Source organism: Perna viridis, chromosome 2 (genome assembly GCF_037379345.1).
Source record: "Perna viridis isolate PV_CMFRI_1.1 ecotype Kerala chromosome 2, ASM3737934v1, whole genome shotgun sequence".
Classification (NCBI taxonomy): domain Eukaryota; kingdom Metazoa; phylum Mollusca; class Bivalvia; order Mytilida; family Mytilidae; genus Perna; species Perna viridis.
In genome coordinates, this window is record NC_142446.1 from 28375417 (window position 1) to 28402217 (window position 26801).

At 31.9% G+C, this 26801-nt stretch overlaps 1 protein-coding gene across 9 annotated transcripts in view; it reads right to left on the reverse strand.

Moving 5' to 3' along the window:
• Positions 1–5829: 5829 nt before the first annotated feature.
• The window catches only part of LOC148624347 (apoptosis-stimulating of p53 protein 2-like), a 48899-nt gene continuing 27927 nt past the window's right edge, over positions 5830–26801 (reverse strand). For 4 of the 9 annotated variants that reach the window (XM_088567113.1, XM_088567112.1, XM_088567116.1 and 1 more), the window contains 7 exons: positions 12469–12742; positions 11534–11718; positions 9640–11334; positions 8311–8444; positions 7761–7927; positions 6978–7177; positions 5830–6634 (listed from right to left, as the gene is read on the reverse strand). In XM_088567113.1, the coding sequence (XP_088423239.1) occupies positions 6590–6634; positions 6978–7177; positions 7761–7927; positions 8311–8444; positions 9640–11334; positions 11534–11718; positions 12469–12742 (2700 nt within the window). In that variant the 3' untranslated portion in view covers positions 5830–6589. Of the gene's footprint in view, positions 6635–6977; positions 7178–7760; positions 7928–8310; positions 8445–9639; positions 11335–11533; positions 11719–12468; positions 12743–13943; positions 13971–17028; positions 17487–18413; positions 18543–20815; positions 21100–22652; positions 22829–26801 lie in introns of those variants that run through there. The other 5 variants (XM_088567119.1, XM_088567117.1, XM_088567121.1 and 2 more) reach the window with 5 other exon arrangements.

Below are 26801 nucleotides of genomic sequence, written 5' to 3' on the forward strand. Positions count from 1 at the left end.
ATTAAGTGATAGTGACCACTTCATGTAGAAATAAAGAAAATATATTTCCTGCCAAACACAAGCTCGCATAGATTTGTTGTGCACTTTTTAGCTCACCTGGCCAAAGGCCAGGTGAGCTATTGCCATCATTTGGCATCCATTGTTGTCGTTGTCGTTAACAATTATACAAAACTCTTCTCCTCTGAAACTACTTGACTAATTAGAACCAAACTTGGTTTAGCCAAGTTGGAGTTATTGCCCTTTTTCAATGATTTTTGCTATTTTTAATGTTATTTCTTTCAAAAATCTTCTCCTCTGACACTACTTGGCTAATTGAAACCAAACTTGTGTGAATGTTCCTTTTGGTATACTGCATAGAACTGATGTGGGGATTTTTGATTCGTACAAAAACATGGCCGCCATTACTAAAAATAGAACAGAGGTCAGACAGTAGTTTTTCACATATATCTTCCAAAATCATTAGGTTTATCCAAATTCTTTCAATAGCTGAAATGATCCATATTACTAGGACTACAAGTCTTCAGACTCCTTGTAAGAGTTATTGCCCTTGAAAGGGGAGAAATGACTTTTTAAATAGTTTTCAGTCAATATCTTGAAAACTATGATAGATTAAAAGAAACTTTCAATTGTCAAAAACATACTGTGATAAGTCCTACCAAAGACTTCTTGAGTCAAAATTGTTGGACAACTTCTTAATTTATTGCCTTTGAAAGGCAAAATTCAAGATAGTGAGCGATCCAGGCTCCTGGGAACCTCTTGTTTCCATAGCAACAATTTTTGCGTACATTCTAAAGGCTCATTAGTTGAATTAGTGGTATGTAACCTGAGTGGAATGCTGGTCTGTCTATTCAGTTGGTTGGAAGTCTTCGATATGCTGGTTACATCACTACAGTGTTCCCTGTATTAATGTAGAACAACAAACAAAGGGGCATATATGAAATTTTAATGTTTTGAATAGACAGATATTTTACATTTGACCTTGGTTTTGTGCTTAATATTGGTGTAAAATTAGAATATGCTGGTATTCCAATAATTATAGATCTTAAATTATCAGTCAAAGCTGTGTACCAAATATAACAAATTCATGCTATGCACCCCAATCTGCAGCAATCCTACAGTAGATGTCCCATATATTTAAAGCCACATGTACCACATTTGAAAGTCAATCTATCCACATAGACATAATAGTGAAATATGGAAGGACAGGGTAATTACAATAAATCCTCCTCTCCTTGATCTGGGGAATAAACTGATTTTGCTCTGTAGAAGAGTAAAATTAAGGGGAACCTAAATAAGGGCAGAAATTAAATGAATATATTTTAAGGATAAAGAGACAAAACATGAAATAACCAATAAGTAGGTACTAAGAAACAAAGTAAATGAGCAACCTGGACTCCACTATAAACTGAGAGTGTGGACCATGTGCACCAGTGGATTTACTGAAAATTCTACTTCGTAAACCTTGCGAATGCAGCTTCATTAGGTATTTTGATGAAACCGTTAAGAAAGGAACCAGATGTCTGATCAAGAACTTGATTATAAATCGAACCTGAGTTTACAGTAAAAGTTCCTTTTAAAACTATGCATTTACTTAGGATATTGACAATTTCCACCTTTTTGACTTGCTTCATAAAAGCAGGTGTGACAACTGTACATATCTCTTTAAATTTTACCACATAGTTGCCATACTACAAAGGAATGACTTCGGGCAGAAACCATGTTTTTTTTTTTTTTTTTATTTCCTGACAATAACTCTTAGTAAAAGGGATTAAATCTCTTTGACATTGTACAAGCTGCCATACCACTATAGAAAGGTATGGATTGTGACTGGAACCGTTTATCAAATTGATTCTGGTCAAATTCTTATCCTGTGTCTAATACTTAATCAGAATCATAGTGTTCAGTAATATCAAGCTTTTGATGTATCCATACTTGTCCCAACTTCAGGGTTTGACCTCTGTAGTGGTATCAAACTCTGCAATGAGATGCATTTTTAACTTGCTTTAAAATATTAGGGTTTCATTGATAAGTAAACTTAAGGTCTGGTTTTTACTTCCTAGACTACATATTAAGTTAAGAGTTGTATCTTTCTTGAATATAATATTTATACTTTCAGGATTATAGTCCTACCAAGCTGTGCCCTGCAGAGCATTTTATCTTGCATATAATTGTTTCATTAGTTTATTATACATGTGGTTATTTCCCTAAATCTTTTTTAAACGTAAAATGTTTATTTTGGTAAAAAAAAAAAATTGGTATGTTTAGATGTAAAATTTATGCACATTAGAAAGTAAGATCAGTTTTATTAATCTTGGTGGCAGTTGGTTCTTGTTTCATGAAATGGGTAAAATAAGACAAAAGCTACTGATACTCAAAATTAAAAATACAGTGTGTTACAACAGCAGTGGTAGAACCCTGAACAGTTTGGGCAAGTGTGGGCACAATATTAGTTTTTGACACACTTAAGCATAAGGACTTACAATTTATCATGGACACATCAAATGGTTATGACACTATTGCATAAAATTTTAATTCAAATTAAAAATGTAAAATCAGACCAAAAATAAACAAGAGGCTCTCAGGAGCCTGAATCGCTCACCTGGTTGAATTCTGTCTTTCAAAGGCAATAAATTTAACAAGAAGTTATCCAACAATTTTGACTCAAGAAGACTTTGGTAGCACTTATCATAAGGATCATTTCAGCAATTGAAAGTTTCTATCAGTTTTCAAGATATTGGCTGAAAACTGTTTAAAAAAAAACCTGTCATTTTTCCCCTTTCATGGGCAATAACTCTTATAAGGAGTCATCTGACAACTTTTATGCCTAAGACTTTTGTAGTCCTAATAATAATGAAATAGCAAAAAATGTTGAGAAGGGGCAATAACTCGAACATGGCTTAACGGACTAAAAGGAAAATTTGACCGCAGATAGATCTCATCATGCTGAACATTTTTACCCACATCAGAATATTGCTAAACCTAATATTAAGAGATATATATGCAAAAGCCCTACTGTCTAACCCCTATGTTCTGTTTATAGTAATGGCGGCCATGTTTTTCGACAGATCAAAAATTCCCCACATCAATTCTATGCAGGATACCCCTTAGGAACATTCACACAAAGATTGGTTTCAATTGGTAAAGTAGTGTATGTTTGTTTGTTTGTTTGTTGGGGTTTAACGTCCGAGCAGCAATATTTCAGCTATATTCAGACAATGAACATGAAATGAAAAAAAAGGATGGGTCACAAGGATAATAGGGTCGACAAATTTTGATTGCCAGTGGAAAAAGGGGGATGGGTAAGGTCGGGCAATTTAGCCTCCTGTGGCGGAGCACAAAGGTTCCTACTCCTATCGAATACTACAGCAGGGTTCTTTAACGTGGGAGGAACGTGGCATCTTTCCCAACACGGTGCACCACTATGGTTTGCAGTCAGGTTTTCCGTATTATAGCCTGACAAGCCCAGCATGTAACACGCCAGGGGTACCCCATTCCACCACCTGGGGCACACATCCCAGTTGCTCTGTGGGCAGAGCACCTAGCCCCTGGCTAGGTTTCTGAGCACTATTTAGGAGAAGAATTTTGAAAACAATAACATTAAAAATAGCAAAAAACATTGAAAAAGGGCAATAACTCCAACATGCTTAACAGATTAAAACGAAAACTTTACTGCAGATAGATAAACACTTTTACCCTATGTCAGAATTTAGCTAAACCTAACGGTTTTGGAGATATATGTGAAAAACTGTCTGACCCCTATGTTCTATTTTTAGCTCACCTAGCTGAAGGCCATGTGAGCTATTGCCATCACATGGCATCACTATGAATGTTCCTTGGGGTATACTGCATAGATCTGATGTGGGGATTTTTGATCCGTCGAAAAACATGGCTGCCGTTAATAAAAATAGAACATAGGGATCAGACAGTAGTTTTTGTATATATCTCCTAAACAGTTAGGTTTAGCCTAATTCTGACATGGATTAAAGTGTTCAGCATTATGAGATCTATCTGTGGTCAAATTTTCATTTTGATATGTTAAGCCATGTTGGAGTTATTGTCCTTTTCGATGTTTTTTTGCTATTTTGAATGTTATTTCTTTCAAAAATCTTCTCCTCTGATACCACCTGACAAATTGGAATCAAACTTGGTATGAATGTTCCTTGGGGCATCGTGCATATAACTGATATGGGGATTTTTGATCCGTCGAAAAACATGGCTGCTGTTACAAAAAATAGAACAAAGGGATCAGACAATAGTTTTTCACAAGTATCTCCAAAACTTACGTTTAGCAAAATTATTTCTATAGCTGAAATGACCCTTATTATAAGGCCTTCAAAAGTTGTAGGGATAAAAGTTGTCAGGTGACTCCTGTAAGAGTTATTGCCCTTGAAAGATGAAAAATGAGATTTTTTTTAGTTTTCAGCCAATATCTTGAAAACTATGATAGCTAGAAAGAAACTTTCTATCACTGAAATGATCCTTATGATAGTCCTACCAGTCTTCTCGAGTCAAAATTGTTGGACAACTCCTTGTTAAATTTATTGAAAAAGGGCAATAACTCCTACATCGCTAAACAGATTAAAACAAAAATTTGACCACAGATAGATCTCATCATGCTGAACACTTTTACCCTGTCAGAATTCAGCTAAACTTGACGATTTTGGATATGTGGAAACTACTGCCCGACTTTTATGTTCTATTTTTAGTAACAGCAGCCATGTTTTTAGATGGATCAAAAATCCCCATATCAGTCCTATGCAGGATACCCCTAGGAACAGTCATACTAAGTTTGGTTCAAATTGGTCAAATAGTATTAGAGGAGAAGAGTTTTGAAAAATGATAACGACAACGCCAAGTGAGGGCAATAGCTCACATGGCCTTTGGCAAGGTGAGCTAAAAAGTTGATTTTTTGTTGGTGTTGCCCACCCTTGACCCACTATAAGTTGAAAATGGTCCAAAACACATAAAACATTCTATATTGGTTTTAATAACACACCTATTTTCATTTTTTACAACAGTAGGGGCCTCAGAGTCCTAATTAAATAGGAACCTTCTTTTAGTTGTAAGTAAAATCATATCAATATTTCAGAACAATTGGTTAACCACAACTAAAGTTATTAAAAGGAACGAAATGTCCCAAGATGAAGACAACATTGATGATGACTGCGCCATAACATTACACGTCTGCAAAATTTTTGCAGTCATATGTTTTGTTTGTTTGTTGGGGTTTAACGTCCGAGCAGCAATATTTCAGCTATATTCAGATGATGAACATGAAATGGATGATAAAATGAACATGAAATGATGATGAAATGAAAAAGGGACGGGACACAAGGACAATGTGGTCGACAAATTTTGATTGCCACTGTAAATAGGGAGAGGTGGGTAGGGTCGGGCAATTTGGCCTCCTGTGGCGGAGTCCTATGGTTCCTACTCCGGGAGAATACCACAGTAGGGTTCTTTAACGTGCGAGGAAGGTGGCATCTTTCTCAACACGGTGCACCACTATGGTTTGCAGTCAGGTTTTCCGTAATATAGCCTGACAACCCCAGCATGTAACATGCCACGGGTACCCCATTCCACCACCTGGGGCACACATCCCAGTTGCTCAGTGGGCAGAGCACCCTAGCCTCCAGCTAGGGTTCTGAGCACTATTTAGTCGCCTTTTGCGACAAGCTTAGCGCTGCTGCAGGCCTATTCTTTTAACACCTGGACCTGCAGCAGTCATATGAAAAGTTCTTGCAGATTAACAAATGAAATACTAGTACTTCTCTCATCTCAGACACGAAAATAAATCATTGACGAGGCATTGATTGACAAAACAGTAAATATTTTGATAAATCTATTCTGACCAATAAATTTCTGGCACATTCTGACAAACATAACAACCTAACAACAATGTTATCTATTGCATAGACAAAATCTGGGTGAATGATACTTTGGTTATAACCCTGAGTATGACATTACAATATTGGCCGTATATACCAGGAGTTGAGAAGATGTTTAATCCAGAAATACAATAACATTGTTCGTTGTCAGTAACTGAAATTTGACATCAATGAATAATAATCAACTCTTGGTACAATGGCTATTGGCCCAAACATTACCTAGTTTGTTAGTTACTCAATAGACATACTTCTAAAATTTTATACCATGAGATTTTTTTAATGCTGCATTCTACATACATAAATAATTTTTATCTTGTAATATATCTTTTTGAAAATTAAGAAGCAAATTAATGATAATAATAAAACACCCACATGTGCTGCTATCAATTTTAAACCATTTCTGGTTCAAACTTGGAGAAACTTCAAACTAACACCCAACTAAATCTTTAGTTTCACTAAAATGACATTGTCATTTCTCCAAAAAATGTGTGAATCTCTGAGAAATATGTTGTACATGGTAGATATACATCATAGGGCTATATAACTTAAAGTGTGTACACATTTCATCTTTATTGCACTTGTCTCACTCGTTTCTGTCTCTCTATAAATACACTCATACAGGTCAAGGCGTCAACAGCACCATGTCAAATATAGCCCTATATAAAAGCACTTTTGTCTGTGTATGGAAATTCAAGGAACTTTCAGCTTTCTGATGTGTAGTTTTCTGGTAACACTCTACGGAATAGCTGAAATGAAATAAAGTTCAATAAGCTATAAGAAAGATATACAGGTTTATTTACATTACTTGACAACAATAAAAAAATCCAGGTTTTATGTTCAGTTTTGCCCTGGAACAGATTGTTTTAATGCTCCAACTGATTTTACAGATGACATCTTTCCCATTTCTTTAGAACAATTGTTGATCTTTAAAAATATAAACTTGTACTATGAAAACTTATTGAATGTAGCCTTTTGTTTGGATATGAAAGTTTTCTGTAATAGGGAACATTAGGAGAAAATGAAAATGATAAAGAGATGACAAAACATTAATGTTCATTACTGTCTGGGGTTTAACAAAGTACAACTTACCCCAATAAGGTTCCTGGGGATATAGCCCTCTTTTTCTGAGATCTTGGACCACCACCATTCTTTCTCATGTTCATCTCCTTTCTTTAGCACAGTTATAGAATCACCAATTGTAAAGCTTAATTCATCTGGATGTTGGCACTCATAATCAAAGACTCCATACACAATACCATTGTTCAAAATGCCAAGCTTTTCTTGTATACCTGTAAAACACAAAGTTAATCAAATTTCAGGCAATTCCTGTTTTTTAATGCTGATTAAGTACTGTAAATTTTTAATTAGTAGAACAGAGTCTTATCAATGTTTCTTTTATTGACACTCATCCAAATCTTTAAGAAGCACATGCTACCAATATGGTGAGTTCAGAAATACTGCGCACATTTACTAATTTACTTTAAATTTAAGCAGCTATTATAATTTCATATCCCAGGTATTTTATGTTTGAGGACAGTATATTGGACCACTCCTTCATCTGCCGGTATATCTATCCATGTCGGTACAACCCCTTTTATACCATTCAATGATTTAATGAAATACAATGGTTTGAGCATCATATGTAGATGTGCATGAGGCAAGAAATCTATTACCAACTCTTGCAAAAGGAGAAAATCAATCTTAGTAAGATATCAGTCATAGTTCAAGTATTATTTTATCTTTTTTACCCTTGTTTTTATCACACACAACATTCTTGTTTTTCATGCTCCATTTTGAACTTTGAAAAAGCCCAATACCCTTGTAATGACATAGGTAAAATGTTCGCCCAGTGATATGTGGTTTTATACTTACTGTAAAGATAATCAGAACAACTTTCAAAGCCTTCTTCTTCCTCCTCACATTTCTCTGCTGCTGTCTCCTGGTCACTGATTGTTGTAGCAAATATACAGGCACCATGTTCTACCAGGAATCTCACCATTGGTAGATTGTTACAGGAGGCTGCACAGTGCAATGGAGTCCTAGAAATAAAGAGAAGACTGAATGAATTTCAAACTTCATTTGGAAATTTAGAAAAAATAAAAAATAGAGTTTACAGTACTAGTACAAACAAGATAGTCATCAATTTTACTATCTGTAAGATTACCATACGCTCAACAGTCATAACAATAGACCATCAAGATTTATATAAAAATAATACAGAATTAAAGCTAGTGTTGAATTTGTAGCCTTTTATTTTGTAATAATACATTTTCACAAATTCAGTTCAGACCATTTATAAACTCTTTCTTACAAACTACTTAGAAGAAATGATATATGATTTACTAAAAAGAAAACAAAACTTCTTAGGATATGCTGGATTATTCATTGGATCAACATGTTTCAGGGCTAGAATGAAACTCACCATCCATCACTGTCAGGAGAGTTAACATCACAACCAAACTCCACCAAGAATGTAACAATGTCATAGTGACCAGCACATATAGCATTGTGTAAAGCAGTGATACCCTCATCATTTGACTCACTCACATTTGCAACCTGAAAATTACATAGAAAATATTTAAGCTATGTCAGAGTTGTTTTAAAGAATCAATATTGTAAAAAAAAAAACAACAAAATATTGTCAACTAAAACTTCTTTTACTGATTTTTTAATCTTGTAATTGAAGACATTGTCAAGTTAATCCTAGAGCAATTCTTCATGTATTGATTAACGTAAAATAAAGAAAAGATTTAACAACTACAACACAAGAAAAACAAATAATCAGTAAAAAAGTAAATTTATGTAATCATGAATTTTTTAGGCATGAAAATTTCAGACCCTTTTCATGAAAGTAATAGAATTGTAAGAGCCTTTAAGATATCACAAATCTGATCAGGGTGTTGAATAATCTGTTGATGGAACTGTACAACCAACATGAATATAGTCATTACAGTCAGTAAATGCTTTACAATGAGTTGTTATCTTGAGAACAAAAGAATTCATCAAAAATCGTGAGAGACTTCACATGTATGCTTACTTCTTTGGAAGTCATTGAATTCATTCATCATTGGCAGGAATGTATCTGGTTAAGGAAACTTGTTAACATACACAGAACAAAGAATGAAAAACTATATTATCATGTGTCAGAATTAAGTAGCTTTTCCCTATATATGGTTAATAATTTTTTCGGGTCGACCAAAATTTGTTTTCACTTTTTTATGGATATATGTACATGTATAGATAAGACATTTTTTCATAATAAATTGCTGTTTTTTTTTAATCCAATCCCATATTTAGTGGAAGTAACCAATTATATTTAAACTGAAACATACTTTCTATAACTCTTTCCTTGTTATTTTTTATTTTTAACCAGCTGTACAAATATTTATATCCTGCTAAGTGTGCTGTGTTTATGGAGCTGGTTGGTAGATTAAGACTACTAACAACCCATCATAAATTGAAAATGCATTATTCAGAAGGTTAAATTTATGTTTGGCCATCAATATTTTACAACTACAATAAATTGCACCATTTAAAATAGACAAAATTTGTAACTGACACAGATTTCATACATTGTTGCTTTTTCATTTTCACTGTGCTATAAATTTCCCACTTTGCAAAAAAGAGGATACATAGTTTTTCCTACTCAAGTAGTCCAAGTTGGTTTCAGTTTTTTAATACAGGTCTGGACATTAGAGGGCAACCAAATGTGGCCAATAAGACAGCTTAAAAATGGAAGTACAAAACCCACCTGACTAGCACATCTCTTTACCAGTTCTAATTCCCCTTCCAATGAAGCATCAAGTAATAATGCCAGTGGATCAAAGCTGACACGGTTTGAATTTTTCACAGAATGAGCATTCTTCAAATTAGTTTTTTTCCTCCTCACAACATGGTCAGTATTTTCTTCTATTTTTGGACTTTCCATTGGCGAAACAGAGGAGGAACTATTTGAATCGCTACTTTTATCCTCAGTCACTCGTATGAGATTCCCCATATCATCCACAGGAACTTTTTCTGGTATTTGGTCCATGAATGAAGTTGCTTGTGTTTCATGTTGAATGTTATTGAAATTAAACAAATGCTGTTGGTTCTGAGGAGAATGCACATTATATTTCTGTAATAATTTTGTCATTTCTTCATTTTCACTATCAGAATGTCTACGTCTAATAGTTCTTGGTGTATTACGGTTATGACTGACTTTATCGGAGGCAATATCTGTATAATGAGGAGAACCTGGAGATTGAGGACCATGTTGGTGACCGTGTCGTGATGGTGATAATTGTATATCCATTGACTCAGTTTTAATTTGTTCTGAAGACTTAGATTCTTTTGAATTGTCTACATTTTCATTTTTGTTCCCACCACTATAAAGGAGATTAAAGTTCTGTTGGTACTTTTTCATTGCATCAGGTCCTAAACGACCCATATATGTATTGGCTATAAGATTTTTCGATGCATATCTCATTGGTTGTTTGGCAATTGATGAATTCCCATTTGTAACAATATTTGATGAATTATCAGATCCATTAGAATGAGTGTCCCTTTGCCCTATATGACTATTTTCCACTCCATGTTTAGCACCAAGAACTTTAGTAGAATCCACTTGGTCATGTCCATGTTTATTGTATATTGTTGGAGCACCTGTAGGTTGTAATGGGTCATTGATAAGTGTTGCATCACGTGATATCTCCTTCTGTGACCCTTCACTAGAAGCAGGAGAGCTTTGTCCACTTCCACTTGTTCTGACTTCATCATGAACATTGATTGTAGAAACAGGTGCTTGGATCCTGTTAGTTAAAACATTTGTGCTGTAAGTAGAACCATAAGGTCTTGGTGCCAAGTATGTTAAGTTGGTGGTAGCTGCTCGAGCTGGTATCGGTGGAGGAGCAGAGTTATTATGTCCACTACTATGAGCAGTTGTTGTCATATTCTGATGTCGCTGTGCAGCCTTTATGATTGAGTCTGACAACTGATTTTGAGAAAATCCATTTGGCATGGTTTTAGAGTCAGAACTAACATTAACACTCAGTGGAATTCTTAACTGATTATCCTTTGTGGAGTTATTATTGTTTTGTTCTCTGCCTTCATTTTCTTTGTTTGATGATTTATTCGGTTTCTCTGGTAAGGAGAATTTAGTATTAGTTGGGAGAGTTTGATATTTTGGATCCTGTTTGGCAAATCCTGATTTCAAATCAATGTCATCTCCATTCTCCTGTTTGTTTGAGTATTGTATGTATGGTTCAATGGCTCCTATTGGTCGATTTGATCCTTTATTTTGATTTTGTTTTTGTTGTTCTGCTTGTTGGGCTTTTTTCTTCTTGAGTCTTTGTTGTAGTTCATGTATCCTGTTGTCCATTCGAGATATTTCATCTTTCCTTTTTGACAACATATCTCTGTGTGCATTCAGTTTTGAGTTTTGCTGCTCATTCATTTTGTTTCTCAACTAAAAATGAAAAAAATATCATAATTAAACACACAATCAAAACACAAAGTACATAAATAACTGGTTGAGACTTCCTGGCGTACAATTTGTTTGTTCTGTTTTCGTCAAATATAATGTACAGCAGATACTGACTTACTGATTTCACTTCTATTGTCTTTATAAAGTTAGTATTTTTACATTATTATACAAATATACAAACCATTAATTCTTGTTTGAGTTTTTCTAGCTCAATGGCTGCGGCACTCTTTTCTCCATTTTTCTGAACTGCTCTTTCTTTCCTTATGTCTTCCAATTGTTGGGTCAACTGTTCTACTTTGGCTACAGCCATCACTAATTCTTTTTCTTTCTCTGTAAACAATGCCTTTACAGCTTCAAGTTCTGAATCTGAAATTAATTGTTCAAGTTTCAAGTATGTGTACTATAACAATAAATAAAAATAAATGACCTTTCATCATCACATTATTACTTATATACTGACAACCATCTACAGGTACTTAAAATATCAACTGGTTATCAATTACTTTTAAAAATAACCACTTTTTCCTTGAATTTTATATTTATAGAGAAACAGCACTGTCAACCAGTAGTGTAATTTGTGTTAAAACTTTATTACAGTGGATAAGTTTAGACAATGAGGAGCAGCATCCTTTGTAATGGGAAATGAAAATAAGTGTAGTGGTTCGTGATTAAATGGAGGATGTTTTTGTATGAATTGCATGAATCTGCAGAAAAACAAAATTAACGGTATACAACAGTTTTTAATATCAATGTCAAATGATGCAATTTTTAAGGTTTATTTTTATTTTTGTCCTTTTTTCTTTTTTTCTTTTTGCTGTCATACAAATACTACCATAACTACATATAAAAAAAAACATTCATTACATCAACATTACATTATTTCAGATTATATAAAACAACTTGTTGCTAATTTTTTTTTTCAAATCTATATCAATATTTAACATTTGACTTCCTGAGATTTTGATCATAACTAATTTTTTTACTTACTGAGATTTCCATTATTGCTCTATTTTTACTTACTGAGATTCTTCTTTTACTCACTTTTTTTACTTACTGAGATTCCCATTATTAATTTTTTTTTACTGAGATTCCCATTATTGCTCTTTCTTTACTTACTGAGATTCCCATTATTGTTCTGTTGTTTTTCAACCTCTCCTCTCAGCTCCCTCAATTTTTTCAGTTTCATTTCTTGATTTTCAATTTTATCTTTCAACTTTTTTAATCTTTCATTTTCAGCAGTGATTTGCTGTTGTTTTTGCTCTTGTTGTTTAAGATATTTCAATCTTTGTTCTTTAGCAACCAGGACTTGTTGCTGATTTTCAATTTGATGCTGTTGTCGAGCAGCCATGTCCTGGAGCTCAGTCAAGGTTAAATCCACACCTCCTGGTAACTGTAAAAGAAAAGGGAATTGTAATCAAAGTTGTGCTGGCTGACTGACAAAGATATACCATTATATGTCCATATTGTAACTGATGCATTGTCTAACTTGGTACATATGAATGCCTTTAACAAAACTTGAGTCAGAGATGAGTTCAGCAGGAAAAAATTCCAAATGTCCATAAAACAAAGGTTAATTCATAAATATTAATGGGTACATTCAATATCTCTTATGCTGACTTGTCTAAATTTTTGTGATCATTGACATGGCAAACTGATTTGTCATAAATTTCATTTCACCATTAACATGTATTGTAATGTATGTAAAGCTGGTAATAAGCTAATTATAGCACATGTAAACAAGTACGATAGATTTTTAATAAGTACATTATTTGTAATAGCTGACCTAACAGAATAAAATGTATAGCTACATGTATCACTACACGTATTATGATAAACACAATTACATGGTGAAACAGGTATTCGTGTTTACTGCTCATCAACACACCTATAAATTACATAAATAAAAGGGAAAATCTTGACTTATACAAATATTATCCCCTTTTCTCTACATCAGGCACTATTCACATTGTGCAGGTGTTATAGCAAAGACTAAAAAAACATTTATAAATTACATTTTTTTTGGGGGGGGGTGGGAAGAGACCATATCAAATATACTATTTGGACAATCTGGTATTAATTTTATTATTTAGTTACCATATTCAATAAGAACAACTATTAACATCTCCTGGATTAAAGGTCTATCATCAAATATAAAATTGGCTATCTATTGCAGTACACATTTGTATAAGTCTCTGACAGGTTACATGTCTTATTGACAAAGATTATGTTTAGCATAGTCAAGTATGATATTGTTCTGAAGTGACAATGTCTAAGTGTCATACCATGATGAAGCAGCATATAACAAATTATTAAATACATGTTCTAAGCCAGTTTGGTGTGAAGTTGTGGTATCAGAATTTCATGAAATTTAAAAAAAAAACATATTACTCATCCTGTTGTGTCTAAAAATTGAATTTATAAACCATGAGAATTCAATGCTAAAATATTCAAGACTTATTAACATCTTGTTCAATAGAATCATGAAACATGATATGAAATTCAAATGTGACATAAATTATGACTTTTATTTCAAATATTTTTTCTATAGGATAAATAACTTTGGTTTTCTTAAAATAACTAAACAGACCAACCTTGTTTTTCATTGTTCCAGTTCTCTATTTATCTGACCAAATAGTTCTATGATAAACTAGCCATTGTCACTTGACAGTATCTAAGTAGATTTAAAGCTTTTTCACAAGTTTAAGATAAAAGTGAGGAATATTGACTTAGTAATTACAAAATGACACACCTTTTCTTTGTTCCCTGAACACACCTGTTCATTCAATAATCAATTAATCAATATGGTTGCAGACCATTGGACATACCTTTCAATAATTAGCATATCTTTTTATCTTAATCTGATCTATCTGATAATAGAACCTAAAAGCACCATATAATGGTAATACTATGCAATGTATGTTCCCTGTTGAGGTCTAGTTCAAAATATGGTGATTATTAGCTTGAACTTTTTTTTTACATTTTCCATGGAGACTAATTTAAACAAGTATCACATAGGGTTACATGTTGCTCTTTGAGTTTATAAATCTTATAAGTTGTTCAAAAAAGATCACAAGTTCCAAAGAAACTCATCATCTACACCTCTATTTTCCGTGAAGTATATCATTGTTGCAATGACAAGTTTATATAAATGTACTATTATCAATTAGTAAACAAATATCAAGTTCTAATCATATTGACAAAGCCATTATCCAGGATGTGTCAATGAGTTTATTGTGTATCAATAGACTTGTCAGTAAATATAGCTTGATCTTTCTACACACATAGTGTTATCATATCAATTACTTAACATCAAAAACACAGAAAATGACCATAAATGTGTAGTTTGTCTAAACACCTAGGTCCCCAGGCTGGTTAACAACATATGTTGGAGTGACATTATGTCAATGATTTTGTACTATTAGTAGTAATGTATTAGTCAAAATGACCATGGACTATTCACCTAATACACATCGTCATATGGTCCTCAATATCTTCAAAGCTATCAATTTTTAACTTAAAGGAACACAAGAATTAAATGCCGAGTATTGCTCTGTTATTAGACACCATACAGAATACATCTTACCCACAAAAAGTTATAATAAGAAACTTGAAAACCTAAATAGTCTAGTCTTTCTGTTATCAACATCTAATATCTAGGACTTTGGCTTGAATATGAAAGAAAAAACGAATAAAAGAAGATCAGCACCCACCTATCCTACGCAATGCTTTTTCATTGCATTAAGAGTCAATATTTTCTTTCATTTCAAACTAAAAAAAAATAGCTGAAAAACATGTTTGTTATTTTAACATATTACACAAATGTAATCCTTACATTATCACCTTACACAAGATTATCACAACCAAACTCTTAATAAGAAGTTTGTCCTTGATTCAATTGACACTTTAAAAGTTATTTCAGAATTGACAGGCTTTGAGTTGGTCACAAACACTTTCCAAAATTTCAAATCAAGGAGGTTATAAGCTTATGAATACCATATTTGTTTAGTGTGTATATATGGAAGTTTCTATAGACAGGAACAAATATTGATTGTTAAAAAATTTTATTCACTAGAAATCTTTTTAAATACAAAATTAATTTTTCATGAAGTTAAACTTTTACCCTGGTAAGCAAATATTAACCAAGAATTTAAGAATGTTGACACCAGAATTAACTTTACCATTATCTAAAATGTGTAAACGTGTATCTATAATGGGGACATTACTCCAACTTCAAATACATATTTAATCATTTATAAAGCCTTATCAAGCTCTTCAACACTGGAATGTTAAGTACTTTATCCCCCTTTATGGTACTGTTTGCCATGGTTACAACACAAAGCTGAAGAGGAAATTATAAAATTTTACTACCGATTACATCTAATATGAAATTAAACTTGGGTCTGTAAAGAAAAAAAATACCTTGGCTTATTTTACATTGGAATATGATAATATTTAGGGGTATAAAGAATGATATACCATCAAAAATGGGTTCACATTACAACCAAAAGGTTAGAGTTCAACTTATAGTAATCATGTTATAGAGCAAGTGTTGCTTACTTGCATGGTATAGCTCATATTAGACTTTAAAAATATCTAAGTACATGTTTAGGGTAAAGTGTTTTTGGATAGCACAGTCCTTTAAGCTAGCTAGTATTGGGGAATGTAGCAAGTCTAACTACACATATGTAAGCACAGCAATGGGGAGTTTGTAGCATTCTAAGCTCAGTGCTGTAGGGGCATAGTGCAGAGATTGTCATTAAATTTATCTTACAATCAAAACTGGGTTTTAGATACAACAGTCAGTGGGCTGTAATTCTCAACAATTAAAATGAACAAATATTTACAGAACAGACCCACAAAAACTGTTTGCAGGAAATGAAAGAACATGAGAACCAGTGACAAAAAAGAACCAAAACATGTAAACAATATCTGCATACAATAAAACATTAATTATAATGTCTTTCACAATTTGCTGATCATATCACTTTCTACTTTTCAGAATTTAATTAAAAACCACCTTAGGCCATTAAAACTGTATATGTCAGTGACAGTTAAGATACATATCTCTAGTAGGCTGTCATATTAAATCATCTAATTATCTGGCAGGTTCACTTTTAATATGAAAATATCCTCCTGTTTTAGACTATAACAAAATGTATTTTAACTCCTAACAATGTGGGTATGTGTGTTCATTTGTCAAAAGGGAACAGGGAAACAAAGTGTTTTTTTTTCTTGTTGTCTAGACCAGCTTAAAGTATTAGTCTGCCATAATACATACTATAGAAAAGTGCTTTTATTTCATAAATCTCATTATAATTCTCTATTTGAAAGAAATATTCAAAAGTTTTAACATGGATAAGAAAAGATATATATAAACAAGTATGAACTTATCATGGCAATTTTAAACAACAACCAAAAGATGAGAAATGTAGACAAATCAGTTCTATTTATAGACACTACCAAAAGAAATAACAAAAAATGTGAGCTTATTGTAAGCAAGCCACCATATTACATTGTACACTACAACAAATAAAAGCTTCTGTCAATGGGAGTCAGTTGAACACCATATACAACCATATATTTATATAGCACCACTGTTTACATAGACTTAGAGACACCTCTAGCTTATTATATATATATAAAAAAATCCAATATAACGATAAGAGAGTTACATACCATTTTAACGTAGTTCTCTAATTGAGAATTCAAAAATCGTAATGTGGTAAGATCCCAGTCTTCTTCATTACTATCATATGAAAACTTCTCCTGATGTCTAGCCATGATGCCAGTTCGTATAACATTGTTTCTCAGGTGTAATACAGGTAACTCACAAGTCACATCATAAAAATGAGGTTAAGCACAAGAAAAAATAACAGGAAATAAAAGATTTTGGTATAAATTCCTGAATCGACACAACTGTATGATCCTACAGGTGAGATGAATTATGCCCAAACATGGCTGACATCAGTAAACAGGTATTCAGATCAATGGAGCATACCAGCCCCAAGGTAAATCACAGGTACTGGTTAAAGGTGTATTGTAATCCCTGGATTAATTAAACAAAGTCCTAATTATCAATAGACTGCTAGATATGCCCAATCTATTGTTCAGTTGACCCTACGTAGAATATCGACATGTACACCTGATCAAAATATAGTTTTCCAATATCAAATTTTAAATTTGAATAATATCTAGGTCATATTTTAATAAGAAGCGTCACTGAATGCAGTTAGAATAAATTTATTTAGTTCTACCCACATTTTAATAAGCCAAATCATAGGTGTATTACATTCAGGATGAAAGTTTTTAATGAAATTCTTTAGAAGTAAACATTCTTACCACTCTCAACAATTGCATTTTCAAAGGAAACAAAAGTGAAGTTGCAGTAAGAATTAAAGCTTTGTAAAAGACTGCACTTAAAGTAAGGGTTTTTCAACAGTAGATTCAGCATTTATGTAGATTATTTTGAAAAAAAAAATATGGCAAAGTGGTTGATTCAAACTAGACCTGTACACTTGGGATAGGATATATAGTTTGGAAAAGGTTTGGGATTGGGTGTGGGATGTTCTAAAGGGTTTGCTTGAATTACTATTAAAACAAGAAGTGTGGGTACTTTCAAATTCTACCTGTTTCTAACAATACTAAATATTCTTCAGGACTGAACCTCAATAATAGGGTGGTAATTTCTACTATACTAATACTAACAAACAGCAATGACAAAAATCAGCAAAATTTTATCCAAAATTGTTCAAGTTAATCAGATTAATAAAACATAAGACAAGAGACCTATTACAATTCACCTCATCTTAATTTTTTTAAATACCAATCAACATCAAAGAAATAATATCATTTACAATTGTATCTTTACTTTACAATTTCATCCTCATTATATTGCAATAAAATCTGCAAATAGTAAAAAAGGCAAACCCTAAATTTGCATATTCTAAATTTAATAACAATTACAAAGCATACACTTTAAAGTTTACAACAGCTATTTCACTCTGGCATAAAACAAGAAGGTATAAACTGAAATGGACTAGGTAACCTTTCCAGTAAATTACCTTGATTGCCTGTGAGTGTCAGTACCCATCACTTATAAACAAATTCATATCATTATCTCCACAAGTCAACTGGAGAAGATGTTCTCCTGTTTCACTAAACCATCCCTCAGATGACAGTACAGGTTTCTGAATGAAACTTCTGCCATGAAGGTTAGTAAACAAATACATAGTACATTGTACCTCTATTGTACCAGATGCATTCAATTCAACATACAATCGAGTGGCGTGAATCATCCCATAAAATACCTGTAAAATTTCATACCCTTTATCTAGTGTAGATTTAAAACTTGATGTCTTGTCAGTTCACATCAACAAATACTTGTACATGTACCCGGTATTAAACTTGATTTTTCCCACAAAATTTAAGTCTTCAAACATATTGGACACATATAAAAAGTTGATTTGATGAAGACAATCATCTCCATTCTAATGCAACTGCCAAATATCAATTTTAAACCTGTGCATGCATAAAAAATTTGAGGGGACAACTGTGGAAGTTACGAATGTTATCAAATGAGATTCATTGTTACAATAAATCTCAAATTATAAAAAAGGATAATTATTAAACCAAAAATATGAAATAATGAAAATGTAAAATCAGTTGAAGGAATATTTGTTTGCCTAAATTATGGAGTTTTAAGAGGTTCAAGAGTATTTTTTATTTGCATATACAATAAAAGTTGTAACATATGTACAAAAAATGTAGTAAATGCGATATTGTGTAGCATATGTAATGTATTTTCATAACTTATGCTATATTTTGGTTTTGTTAAATTTACTTGCCTAGAGGTTCATTAAAAAGTGTAGCATGCTGTATTTTATAGCTGACGTTGCATCTATATGCATCTTATGCATCTTGTTTTATGCCTACCGTAAGTATCAAATACAATTTTGTTGCACATGCAACAAAAACAAAATATGTTATGAATATTCATTAAATAGACGGTTGGTCCTGTTTATTACAGTAACCTTGCTAAAAGGTCATTAATTTATGACAAGACAAGCAAAGTATAATAAGAATTTACTGGCATTTTCAAATCATAAAGGTATATGCATTAAAGTAAGCAAAAAAGTTCATATGCTTAAAAAATATGTTTGAATCTTTCAGTACGCTGGGTAATAAAATATGATACTATTGAAATATACAGCATATGCTAAACTTGTATCATAAGCTTTAAAATCATTTCTGAACCCAACAGTGTTTTACAGTAAAAAATGGAGCATATGCTTTAAAATGTAGCATATGTTGCAATATTGTATCACAGGCAATATTGTTTTCAGCATATGCTACATTTTTTTTGTAGCATATGCAAATAAAAATACTTTTGAACCCTTTTGGTATACCATACTAAATCATGCAATTCATATTGTTTCCTGCCAATAATATTCCATGCTGGAAGCACCAAAATGTAAGTACTGCAATATGGACCATATTCATATTACACATGTACAATATAGCTTCAAGTTAATGACAACATTGATGAAAAATGCAGATAAACTAAGATCTTAGCAATAAAATAAATAAGTTGCTCTATCAATATTTAGGAACATTATCCCTCAAAGTGCCTTTTTTACAATATTTTAACAGCAAAAACAAGCCTTTAATGTAAACAAAACAAGATAAAAAACTTAAAACTGTCTTTTAAGTTAACTTAAAGCACAAGTTAAATCTGAGTTATGTCCCTTATGCCATTTGATAACCTGCTGTACAGATTATCCATGCTAAATATTAATTTAAATATTATTTTTTCCTTTTCTAAGCTTAAATGAAATAATATATTACTGAAAGTAATCTAACATTTCAGAAGGTCAGTCAATAACAATGGTATTTACTTTAAATATCTGACAAATTCCATTTAAACATGCAACACAGATATTGTGTGAGAAAACAAACACAGAAAGCATATATAATTGGAAAACCTTTTGATCCTAATACCAACACTCACTGCATTTTATTCAGGTAGAAAATTAAACATAGGAAAGTGATAACTTTTCCATGGCATGCTGCCAAATAAACATGGCCTTATAATGTACATAAATCTGTTTTTATTGAAGAATATACATCAACACAATTTTAAATTCATTTTAAGTTCACTCTCTATTTCACAAATTAGTAGGCTTTATCTTACTCTCTATAGAGCAGTGTAAACACTATACTGGGTGGTTTGAAAGTGAATAATACATACTTCTACCAGTGTTTCATTCAGTCAAAACTGAGAACCAATATGATTTGGAGATTGAAATTGAGAGTTTTCAGTTTTAAACATTTTCCAAGACATTATTTCCTTTCTGTAAATCACCATAAACATTGCCATAAATATTTCCTGTATTCTGATGTGTAATAACCCATAAAAATTTTACAGGAGAAAACTATAAACTTCCTGTTAGTATACCATACTCACTTCAATGGGAAAGCTCAAGTTTTCTTCCATCATAGCATTGATATTCCTAAATATCTTTGTCACAATAACCAGACTTTCTGTTTACAATATGTGAAATGACAAACTTTAAAATGAGAACAGCACTCCATAGAATATCCAGTGTAAATGTGATAGCACTAAAGCATACTGTGAAAACAAGGTCAAGTATTTAGCACTTTTTCAACTGACACAAATATCCATTGGGACACTACAGTATGATAGTGACTATTCTCCTTCCATCTTGATGGGATTTATCCTGTTCCATATATAATTCCACCCACCAATGTCAAATAAACAATACAAACTATCAAATATACTCATTTTACCACAATAGTACAACCATTCAAATTGTTTTTTTCTAAAAGTTAAATGTTTTATTTAAGAGAAAAGATAGGATGTCTGTATAACAATACAGATTGCTATCAAATGGGGAAACATTACCCTAATACTTGTCAACCTTTAATCCATCCACCATCTCTATATCATGCACATATTATTCAGATATTGAAATACCTTTATCATGACAATAACTTCACAGAATAATAGAAGGTATCAAAATGCCATCCTTCTAAACCAGAATGACAATATCACAAGTACATGCTGAACCACTTTTTGGTTCTTTCAATCATAAAAATACCACTATCGCAGAGAATTAGAACTAATCCTTAAGAATAAAGAGTTTGATTTGAGAAAACCACAAAAACAAATCCTTGAAATTTCTCCAAGAGAATTTTACAATCAGCCAATTATACGGATTTATAAACAAAGGGAATTAGGATAGAACACTGGGCTTGTACTTGTGTGGTATATTTTAATCAATCTACAGCAATTAATTCTAACACAAACACTTCTGATAAGATTTAAAGAAAAACAATCCCTTGAAATTACTTAATAAGAAATGCAAAAGAAAGGAAAATGAGAGCTTACAGCTAGCTGTATTGTCCTAATAAATTGGGAGTGCATGAAAAGCTTTGGATAACAACCTTACATAAGGAACTATGGGAATGTAAAGCCAGTAACAATTGCTAAATACATGTATAACATGAGCATGACTAAAACAAGGTTTTCAAAAATTGAGGTCTGTACATGAAAAATGAAGTAATTCAAAAACAATTAATGTAGCCATTAAAATTTGCTGGACTAAACTCTGAAACCTGAATAAGTAACTGCACCATGGAGGTCCTGTTTAGTAATATAAAATTTCCTGTCATTGATATTACATAACCAAAAGCCTACCACATGACTATACAACATTAAACAATCTTCTCACTCAAATTACAATGATCACTTTGAATGTCACTTCCATTTTATGGGCAATTTAACTATGAAATCTAATTAGATTCATTGAAATTTAAAATCTACAAAAGATACTGGGTGGGGAGGATTAATTCTCATTTGGGTAAACTAAGCTAATTATACAAGGATGTATAGGGGAGTAATTAGAGGCTGACAATAAGATCTTCCAATTAATGTGTAAAGCCTTTTAATATTACATCACCTAACTCCTACTAAATTCCTTCTACATGGACATTAGATACAAAAATACTGTTAACAGGACATTCCCTAGCTTAAAAAAGGGGTTTTATCCAATATTTTTTATACTTAACTATGAGGAAACATTTTCACCACCATTTTCAACTGATGTGATAGGACAAGAATAAATAAATTAAACAGTATTGTTGATGTATCCAGAGAAAATCAAGAATTCAGAAAATTTCTTTACTTCAATAGTAAATCAGTGAGAAAAAAATCAAATGAATTGCGCCTTAAAACAAGAAATCAAAAGAATTTTGGCAAGATAAAGCAGTAACTACATTACCTGCATGTTGCTATATCCCATGTGTGTCATGTTCAACGTTTCTGCCTCATTTCATTGAACTATGATGCTCTCACAATTAATCTAACACTATTTTGCCTTAATCCAGATATGGCGCTGCATGGTTGTGGTTATAAATACAGCTATTAGAAACCGCAAGGTCAACGGTAAAATACTATTGTTATTGGCCACGATTATTAAATTTATATCTGGCAAATCGGAGAAAGGATTATACAAGTGGAGTGTTTGATCAAATCTACCTATCTAAATTAAAGGTATAATGATAGCCTTGATAGGTATACAGTTATTGTCAAGAACCTTCCAAGGTAGAAAAAATCATTATGGTCTCTGTCAGAAAAGAATGCATATATTGTATGTAAACAGATGACTTCTGACATATTCCAAAAATTTGAAAATAGGTCCAAACAATGGCCAAGTTAACAAGTTTGGATCTGTAAAAATGATGATAAAAGATATTAAAAAATGGTTATCAACAGAAAATGGCAGCAGTTGCCAAGTGTTCTGATGACAGAGAGTCCAGAGATCCTAATCTCAGTTACTTAGCAATGCCACAGATTCCATGTATTTCCTATGGCATTATTTGTTTTGAAATAAAATATGATTGTATTTCAAGCAACTTTTTAAAAAGTTTAAACATGTGCTTCTACATTAATTATAGGACTATTGCCAAAATTCTGTCAACACCTTAAAAACTGAAGATATGCAGAGAAAGAATTTCTTGAGTACAAACCATTTTATAACCAAGCCAGGAAGGTTTATGTTATCCTGGCAAATGATATAATATGTACATGATATAAGGAAATCAAGGTATGTGGTATGACAACCCTGTTATCTGTCAATGGTATAGGTCTTAATCACAGGAAATCATACCTTGGGTACTCTTTATCATTAACTACAAGTTCTGATATACCTGTCTGATATACCTGTCTGAAGTCCTGTATGGTATAAAATACTTCAATTCACACAAAGTATGAACTGTATACCTAGTGAATACTGGCCAAAATATTAAAACTGAAACATTTTCTTGCAAAACCTATTCAAATTAACCTTGCTCAACAAAACATCACAGTCCAATCTTTGGCAATTTTATTTGAGTAATAGAATCAAGGAAAACAGTGGTCTGTCTCTGTTGTTTGAATGTGATAGTACTAGTTACATCCAGTACAATGACAGATGCTAAACACTAAGTACAAAAATTGGACAACTCAATACAGATTTGTGGTTACTGTATACTGTTGATATTTAGATTAGAGGGAAGATTGATATAGTGACAAATTATCAGAAAAAAGATAACCCATTATGTAATTTTTCTGAAATGTCAATTGTGTAAATGGAAGAAGAACATCCCCTGCTATGATACACACCTGAGGTATAATATTTGCTGGACAAATCCATAGCTGTAGGAAATTTAAATCATTTTAAATCTATGATGTAACTTTTCCCATAAAACAAGTCAAATTTTCTGAATTTATAAAAAAAAACAAATGAAAGTTATGATGAAGTCAACGACAGCATAACAACACAGATGTTCAGTGGTTTTTCATCAATTTAATGAGACATGTATAGACCACTGTAAAACCTTAAAGAAAGTGAAAATTTTAGTTCAACAGACAGAAATGTTAAATAGAAATGGAGACATGAATTGAGATAACATGTCTATATATGGTGCATATATCAGTACCAGACTTAACAATCTAATTAGAGAGGGTCGAACAAGGTCATAAATTAGTGGAATGAAAAAGCTATGAGTAATTTTTAGTTATGTAATGGATCCTTCCATTAGTCATGCATATAATGTCTAAAAGTAAGAAAGATTAATAAAATTCAACTGGAAATAAGTTCAACTAGCTCAAATGTTCAAGATGTTTGAAAATACAATACAACTACACTAAACAAATTCAAATATTAAAAATTTGAAGAAAAAATATTTCATTGAAAACATTTCAATAAATGCTTTGACAATAATTCACTATTTTTGTTATGGATGCTGCACACATATAGACTAAACAGATAGACAGACCCAAAAACTTATTATACAATGCCTAGCAATTCAAAGTGGAATTTATAAAACCTGAAATTACATTATTAAAGTTTTTTTCACAGAAAAATGGTCAGAGATGTGTCTAATCCTTAAATGTCATCATTTTCCTGTGCAGGAGAACATTATCTTTATACAAGCTATGGCATCTACAATTTGAGACCTCCTTTTTGCTTGACAAAAACCCAATAACTTGTATCAACAGAATCCTTTTCAATACAATTCAAAAAGTTTAACCCTTGAAATATTCAGTACTTTTTATTAGTTGCCTTTGAAAATCCTACATTATATTTATATGTAAGATTCAATGTCATGCTATCATGGGTTTATCACCAAGATGTGTCCATTTTCATTCTTTCAGATGACTAAATCAATTCTACAGTTGACCTTTCACTAAGAGATGAAAGGTTTAAAGCCAAGTTACTAACAGAATATACCCATAACTAATTTAACTAGCTTCATAAAATTACACATAAATATTTTCAAAATAAAATGGAAGATTGCCATTGTTATGTTATTTTACATAAACCCCCCTTACTTTTAAAGGAGGTAATCAAAAGTTAAGATACTTTATTGTCCATTTACAAATTGACCAATTATTACCAGACCTATCTTAATGGGCATCCTTTAACAAGAACTACAAAATGATGGGTCTGACCTTAACATGAACTGAAAGAACTCCTCATAAGGTGTTCCTAAAGATTTTATGATTAATACATAAAAATTCCTTCAAGTTATAATCAGAAATCCAAATAAAATGTGAAAGATGACCAGAATGTCACAGATAATAAGTAGAATATGATACTGTTTTGTCAAAAAAATAGCAATAACATATAGAATTATTACTAAACAATTAAAGCTTTAATCAATGAATTCTAAAGTAAAATTCATTGTATGGTACTGCTATACCCCCAGAAAGTATTTATGAGAAACTATCACTATGCAACCTAACAAGGAATAAGTAGCTTACTGTCACCCTCAATTCTCTGATGTATTGGTGGTATTAATAATCTCACATAAACTTATACAGGTCAAGTAAGGATATATTATTCAATACTGTGATATATGGAATAAAAACCAACAATACAACTCTTTTATTTATAAACAAATATTTAAAGCTGCAATCATTCATATAGAAATTTTGACAAAACCAATTTGAAATGTAAATTCCATACAAGTAATTGTAAAAGTTAGGCCAGGATACATTTGTTAACACTCTTAATTCCTAATTCATTGTGTTCTGGAATGCATTCCATTAAAAATACCATTTTATCTTTTATCATTTTTTTTAAAGTAATTTGAAAAATATTGTAGAAGTCCATCAGATTTTTCGATACGTATAGTTCTATTTGGGCTTTTATAATGCACTGTATAAAAATATTTTTAAATATCAAAATGTACTGTATGGATAAGTTTCATATCTAATAGGAAAATGAAATAAAACGACCCAAATTTCTTTTTTAATAAATAAAAGTTTTATGAATGACTTATAGAGCATAAAATATTTCTATTTAGTGCTTACAAATATGTTAGAAATCAATCAAGTTACAAAATCTACTTTGTGCAGCTTTATGTAATTACATATGAAAAATTAAGTTGTCTTAGTCTCATAACTAGTGAACAAGGTGTCCATCAATATAGTGGTGTGAAACAATAAATCAGATTTTATAAAAAAAAAAAAAAAAAAAAAAAAATGCAAATGGAAGCTAACATATCAATAGAAATTTTGAATTTCCTAAAAGTTTCATCAAAAGTGGAGGAAGCGTTTATGAATTATTGTACAAAAACAGAAAACCAACTGTTTTTTGTATGGCTTGAAAACTTAAAAAAATATAAATTCATAAAATTAGAAAAAGAAGTAATAATAACAGACAGAAATAGATTCCAAAAGTTTTTAGGAAAACTGGTAGATGTGGTTTACTGTGTCAATGCTGAACAACAGACAGACTGACAGCGGTATTGTAAGTTGTAAATGGCTTGATTAACTGTGCATATGAATTATAAACAAGTAAAAAGATGCAAAGGCTAGGAACCAACACATGAAACAAAAAATGCATCTAAAATTGAACTTATGTGTGTAATGGGAGTTGAGC